General features: G+C 34.2%; 1 protein-coding gene across 1 annotated transcript in view; it reads left to right on the forward strand.

The window, feature by feature from the left end:
* LOC117100242 overlaps positions 1-5349 on the forward strand; it is a 5921-nt gene extending 572 nt beyond the window's left edge. The window contains exons 2-5 of the mRNA XM_033239843.1: positions 1157-1278; positions 3709-3885; positions 4273-4341; positions 5203-5349. Coding sequence (XP_033095734.1) covers positions 1157-1278; positions 3709-3885; positions 4273-4341; positions 5203-5349 — 515 coding nt within the window. The remainder of the gene's footprint in view (positions 1-1156; positions 1279-3708; positions 3886-4272; positions 4342-5202) is intronic.
* The last annotated feature ends 2500 nt before the right edge of the window (positions 5350-7849 follow it).

Here is a 7849-nt window from a genome sequence, read left to right on the forward strand (position 1 = left end):
GCTGTACTACTACTAACCAGTATACTAGGCCAAGGTGGGTAGAAATTCTGATTTTTCCTTTCAATTCTTGGCGCATTGATTGGAATAGGAGGTAGGCTAGTTGGCCTAGAGGGGAGGCTAGGTAATAAAAAAAATTCGCAGTAGGTGGCCAAGGCCCATGATGACCTAATAAGGCTAGGCTACTATGATTGGTCAGCTTGGTTTAGTTGACCCCCAACCTTCAGAATATTTCTGCCTTTACTTTATATATACACGAACAGAAACAACTCTGCCTGAAAAAAATGCTTGTTCAGTGCAATTTGTAAAAAAAAAGAGCACAAGTTAAATAAACTTTTAATATTATATTATTTTTTATGCATCATTTTTTATATCCAAGCCTAAAAAAATATCTACCAGCCTTTTATTTAGAGATAAACCTCATTCACTTGTATGCATAGCAACAAGTAGTAACAAGCTCTCAATTACTTCTAATCTCATTTTAACTACAACAGCATAAATACCTGTCTTAAGATAGTCACACACCCTTCATTCATCAGTTCCAGTATATTTTATCTAGGCTATACAGATTGATTGACTACACAAAGTTGATGTTTACTGTATAAGAGTCACATTTTATCAATGAAAATTTCTCTCCTTACTATTAATATATGCAAACAGTAAAAAGGTGCTTCCCTCCCCATAGTATTTTGTGTCAGATGCTGATGCTTAATTTTATTTCACCTAAACATGGCTATGAGAGACTACTTCAGTAGTACTAGTTTTATTTATTTAATTAATATGCTATAGCGGCAAGGCTTTAAAAACTTGGTGGTCCTGGGTCCAGCACCACCACATTTTAAAGCTGGGCTAGTAAAATAAATACTACAGGCAATATATACAAATTATTATGGGCTAGTTTTTAACAATATTTTCAGCCCTGGAAGGTTTACATTCGAATCCTTGTGGTGGCTGAGTTACTTTTACTATTACTATTTATTTATTTTATTTTACTATTGAATTTTAAAAAAAATTATCTCTAGCGGAAAGCTGACGTTATTACTGCTTACCAACATTTGCTCAACCTGTCTACTGTAGATGTTTGATTTAAAACATTTTTTTAGGTACAGACAATGACTTGTACATTATTTACCATTATAATTTTTAAATGTTTTCACAAAAAACTTGATCGATGAAGAGGCTTTTCTGCTGTTAGACGTAGATACAATCAAAGAATTAATTAAACCAGTTGGATCTAGACTGAAGTTTATCGCTAACTTAAAGAAACTTAAAGAAGACATGGTATGAAGTGAACTTAAAATCTTCATTCACTGTAGATTTTAAAAGTTTTAAGATGGGTTATGTTTGTCCGAAATGTGCCGCTGTAATTGCAATGCTAATAGCCAAGAGAAAATTACAGAAGCTGTGGCAGTTTCTATTGCTAAAATGAAAGCTTCCAGTAGTGTTGTGCAGTCTACAGTAAATATGGTTGTTGCAGACTCCTCACAATTATTTCTTGATATAGTTGGTGGTTTAAAGGAAAAACATCTAAATTTTTGTATGACAGAGGATTTCGTGAAGATGACGAGGAAGTACGCAATTTGCTGGAAACATTTCAGCGTTGTGAAGTACCATATCAGCAACTTGAAACTGTGTATCAGTAGGATAAGTATTTTGTCAATTCTGGATTTTTTATTAAGCCCTTAGAGGTCCCAATTGCTTTAGGATATTTTCCGCGGCATAATAGACTTACTGGTCACGTTCAACAAATTGCAAAACATATTACCTTTCAGTACATACTCTTACAGAAGCTTTTAAAATGTATTCTTGAAAGTAAAAATTTCATGAATACGGTGTTACAGTATCGGAGTATGGATGATGGAATTTTACGAAATTTTCATGATGGTCAATTTTGTAAAGAACACGCTTTTTTTTCTAATCCAGAAAATATAAAGCTCCTTATCTACGTTGATGAGTGTGATGTTGCTAATCCTCTTGGCTCCAAGGCAGGGCTTCATAAAATTGGAGTGATTTACTGTACAATACTAAATATACCACCAAAGTATCGTTCATCTTTGTGCAATTATTATCTTGTTGCAATGTTTAACGCAGGAGATGTAAAACATTATGGTTATGATAGCATTTTAAGGCTTCTTGTTGCAGATATTAAAGAGATGGAGACTAATGGTTTGCATATTGACAGTGATGTATACAGTGGAATTGTTAAAGTAAGCATAGCTCAAGTTACTGGCGACAACCTTGGTGTTAACGGTATATGTGGATTTGTTGAAAGTTTCGTTGGCAATTATTATTGTGTGCATTGCAAGATGCACAGAAATGATATGGGGTACTCAACTACTGAAAAAGCGAACTTTCTTCGTTCACAAGAGAGTTATGAAGCAGACGTAGACATCAATGATGCATCAACAACTGGAATAAAATCAACATGTCTACTGAATGAAACGGATCATTTCCATGTTACCAGAAACTTTTCTCCTGACATAATGCATGATCTTTTAGAGGGTGTGTGTGGTTTAGAGGTTTATCTTGTCATTGGTGCATTAATACAAGAAGGCTATTTCACTTTAGATCTACTAAATAGCAGAATTACAAGCTTTGATTATGGATTAATAGATAGCAAAAATAAGCCCTCCATAATATCTGCTTCTAAGCTCCAAAATCCAGATGGCTGCACCCAACAGACAGCTGTGCAGATGTGGTGCCTAGTTCAGAATCTTCCTCTCTTAATTGGCGATAAAGTTCCCCAAGATAACGATTACTATGAGTTACTGTTGCTATTATTAGACTGAATGGATTTTTTATTTTCGTATGAAGTAACTGATGATGATACGTTGTTCCTCAAGCACATTATCAAAGATCACCATGAACACTTTTTAAAATTATTTCCAATGCGTCATCTAAAGCCAAACCACCATTTTATGACCCACTATCCTCGCCAAATTCGTATGCTCGGACCAATTGTACACTATTGGGTAATGCGGTTTGAAGCTAAACATGGCTTTTTCAAAAGATTGGGTCATATAGTTTGTAATTTTAGAAACATTTTAAAAACACTCAGCTACAGGCATCAAATATACATTTGTTACAGTATGATGGGTGCAAATGATCTAGTTAATAGAGATCAGGAGGTTGGACCAGGGTCTTCTGTCCTCGTGGCTTCCTTTGCAAATGCTGAAGTTATGGGAGAAATACTTGGTGTTAATCTTCTGGATAAAGTTTATGTAGCCAAGTGGTGTGTTGTACATGGAAAAACATACCAAAAGAATGGTTGTTGTTACACATAAAACAGATGATCAAATTTCAACTTGTAAAATTTGATAGGCATACACATTCCTATGTAGTTAAGCAAACAGCAGATGGACCGTGGAGTGCGAATAAAGTGGATAATCTGCTAGATATATAGCCAGACCGAACATTTATTTATTGTTTTGAGACATACAATTCACTAATAATATATTTTGTAAGTAAAGTAAATCAGCATTTTTCTTCCAATTAGATACCACACTGGGACTGCATTTGTAATGGCCCCAGCCTTGGTTTTTAATACTGTAAAATCACTTGGATTATAAATACTTTGTGTTTATGACATTTTGTAAATCAAATGACAAAGCTTTGTAATGTATAACGCATCTTTAGTACTGAACATCCCAATTTAATTTGATATTGTATTTATTATGTTTAAACTAAATCTATTCGTATTTTATACTGTAGCTTCCGGTAGTTGTTCCCAGTCATAATGAACATTGCATGCAGAGTCTAAATGATTCACTTTCATCGGACTCTTCAGAAGAATTTATTGCTACTACCAGTCAATGTTCATCTCAATCCAGTGAAGAGTTTACTGAACCTCCCAGGAAAAAAATTAAGTCAGTCTCAACTTTCATACCTGTAAGTATCTTTTTGTTTTTTCACACTTGCCTCTCTTGTACAACTATTTATTTCTAACATTAATAAGTAATGCATTCAATCAAAAAACCGAACTAATTGGTACATTTTTTTGAAGAGCAGTATAAATAGTAAGAACAAATGGCTCTTACAGAACTTTTCCAATAGACATTTTCTAATTGAGCTCAAACTAACATACACCAACCAGAAAGCATTTTTCTACTGTATGTACTCGCATGTCCTACTAAAAGCATAAACTGTACTGTTTTCTCAATTTTTTTTTTGAGACATTAATGCAAATGAGACTTGTCTTTGATTCATGTGAATAATTTTAAAACAACATGTACTGTAGTTGTGTTACAATTTATTCAAGAAAAGTATATTTCACAGCATGTTCGTGCCTTGCTGGAGTCTTCTGTTGTCGGCGAATCAATAATTAAAGAGATAGAGGAAGGAGAGGTGCGTAATTCAATAATTTTGTTCATTTCAGATTTCTTATTAAAATTTGAAGGTAAATAAAATCCTGGCAGGCAAATGTGTATTAAAGGTGTACAGGTTTGGTAGAAGATATTGGTTACCATCAGGGCTAGCGAAATTTTTTATTTTGAGGTTGCCCTTCGAGCAGATTGATCTCAGAATTTGGTCGCCCTAAATAATTTTAACTTGCCCATATCCATTGATTGATAGTTTTTCATCAGAATCATGTATCTTTTTGTTCAAAATTTGGTCTATAATTTGGTTGCCTGTCGGGGACACATTTAATAAATTATGGTTGCCCTACATCATTTTTGGTTTTCCTGGGACGTTAAGCAGGCTATTCTGCAAGCACTGACCATTTCACATAATCCTGAAGGATGAGTTTATTATTGCTTCATGTCTAGTATACTGTAAAAGAGTACACAGTATTCATGCAAGACCAAGTGTGTCATGTCATCTCTGTTATATTTTAAATATCATGTGATTGATGAATTTATTATGTTTTACACTACAGACCCAAATGTGAAGTGAAAACCATGATGGCAAAAGCTATTGTTGAAGAATTTCCTTCGCTGAAAGATGAAGAAGGGCAAGGATTTGTAAGTTTATGTCTACATTCCATCAAACTGTTTGTATGTTAAATTGTTTTCAGATATTTTGGACAATAACCTGGTTCATGTCAAATTTATATCTAGATAATTAGAGCCACTTATCCAGATAAACATTAGACAATAACTGATTCTTCTATCTGGATAATAGATTAAGCCATATATCGTTAAGCAGCTTAACAGTACCAGACTAATGGTAGATACTGTATCCTGCTTAACTTGACTCAAATTTCAGACATTTTGTACAATACCCTCAAACTTCCTGTTTAGTAAAGACCGACTGCTAGTTGCTTCATCTGGTTCGGCATCGAACCTAATTAAGGAATTATCGTATCACATTTCAAGATTTAGATTAAGCGACCTAAAGTTTGACATGAACTAGACTAACATGTCAATTTTCAAATTATTTGTTGGTATGTTCATTAACAATTTAAGAAGAAAAATTTGTTGAATAAAATAATATAAATTTTCATTTTTACGATGATAATGCAAAATAAAAAAATTCCCATTTGGTTAATGCAAAATTTGATCATTTGATTAAAAAAAAAGCTGAAGGTAAGTAAAGGCAATTGGAATTTAAAACAATGACGTGTACCTTATTAGTGTAGTACTATATTTATTGCATGTAATTTTAAGCCTGTTTTCCTGTCGATTGATATTGTGAAAACGCCGTTTTGAAACGTTAATTTTGAAATCGTCAAAGTTAAAATAAAATACAAATTTCCCTGATTCGTGTTGGGCCACATAAGCTAGCGTTTATTTTGATGTTTCATTTAAATGTTTCTCGATACAGTAAAATTACCTATAACACACATTTGAGATGTAATTGGGTTTTAATTTTGATGTATATAGTTAGATAATTATGTATTTTATGTTACTGTTTACATCCTAATCTTCAATTAACGTATATATTAGATTAATCTATGATGAGTTTATAAATTTATTGTTTGACGGTAACAAACTGTTGATTAGGCCAACAGGAGAATGAATAATAATACATACTGTTGATTAAAAACGCGCATGTCCAATGTAGAAATTGAGAATATCACAGTTGTGTCTGTCGCAACACTGATGTCTGTATCCTTCTCTGTGCTGTAATATTACACTGCCTCATGAACTGTTTTTTTTTGTCGCATAGGAACTTCTAGGTTGTAAATAATAAGAACACGTGCTTCCAAACTCCCACACCCACATACACAAATTAACCCTGGTGTTTCTGTTAAGTATTTCCTAATTCTTGGGACAGATTTTTCTGTTAAATTTTATTTCTAATAATGCATCATCTCGCGTGACAATAGTATATTGTATAATATAGTATAATGTGTGTCTGTACATAGTATGTATGTAAATAGTATTAAAGTATTAAAGTCCTATGAAAAATCGTTGTGTAATAAAATGCCTCCGACGGGATTCAAACCTGCGACCTCTCGCTGACAAGGCGAGCGTCATAACCATTAGACCACGAAGTCTTCATGGTTGAACAGGTCCAAATACCCGTCGGGAACATTGTATTACACAATGCTATGCCTCAAGAGGGCGTTCGGCCAGATAAATCTGGAAATACGGCTAGAAATACTGTCGTATATTATATATGATATTGAAGGGATTTATCCGTTAACACTGTTGAATAAATATAATATAAATCATCAATGGTACATATATAGTGTTTAATAAAGACATGATAGAACTGACAAGGCGAGCGTCATAACCATTAGACCACGAAGGCTTCATGGTTGAACAGGTCCAAATACCCGTCGGGAACATTGTATTACACAATGCTATGCCTCAAGAGGGCGTTCGGCCGGATACATTTCTAGCCGTATTTCCAGATTTATCGTTTAAATGTCCAACTACTTACAAAATTATCGAGAACTGGGTCACCGTCGTCTAAATCTTTGACGCGTAACATAGTTTGAGACAAATCTACATATTCCTCGCTAGAGCCCTGTATATTGAATTGTACCGGACCAGAATCAGAAATCATGAATTTTTGTGTACGCAAGACATGGTGAATATTTTTATTATTCGAATATATCGGAGGTTCTTCTCGCTCTCTTGGCTCTCGTTCGACTGGTGTTTTTATGATTATGTTTTTTCTTTTTATTCAATCTTCCTCGACCCGTCTGAAAGACAATTCGTTTACCGGCCTGTACTATACGTTCCGCACCTGTGCGAAAAGCATGCTTTCCCAATGTCTTGGCCCCTTTCTTCAAAAAAGGCACAGCCCGTTTGAATAGGCCTGATAACATTCCTCCAAGACCGGGGATATTGTCGAGCCTCCTACCTGCCTAATGTAATAATCTTCGTAAGCGTTAACCATTATACCAAATAAGACGATCTACTCTGAATAAAAATGTAGTTTCACTAAAACCTTTCCACGTTGAAATGAAACTTTCTCACCGGTATCGCTTCCTATATCTATCAATATGGTATCGATATCTTTTTTAACTACGTGCTTTTAGTGAAGCATTACGTATTCATGAGAAGCTTCTTTTTTCATATGACTCGAAAATGGAGGTTTATAGGTCTTTTACCTATAATTTCCGATGCTTCGAGTATGAAATCTAAATCGATTCCAAGTAGCGTTTCTCTCTCGGGAATAGGTAGGAATCTGAATTGTATTGTTGATTTCATCAATCAGTTGATTTCCCGAAGTGTAATAGCCACTTTGAATAACTGTTGAATTTTGAAGGGTAGCCTAACCATTTAACAAAGTACTCCGTTTTACCATTGCGTTTTCGCTTTCGTAAGAACTTTTCCAAATATTTCTTCCGTCCAGTTTCCTAGATAAGCTTTCTCAAGAAGCATTTTATATCTACTAATACGAACTTGATCACCGATTTTAAACTGTTCGTCTGTTACGTATACTCTATTTCTATTGA

Source organism: Anneissia japonica, unplaced genomic scaffold (genome assembly GCF_011630105.1).
Source record: "Anneissia japonica isolate Jap-2015-1 unplaced genomic scaffold, ASM1163010v1 scaffold6788_len1366326_cov149, whole genome shotgun sequence".
Classification (NCBI taxonomy): Eukaryota; Metazoa; Echinodermata; class Crinoidea; order Comatulida; family Comatulidae; genus Anneissia; species Anneissia japonica.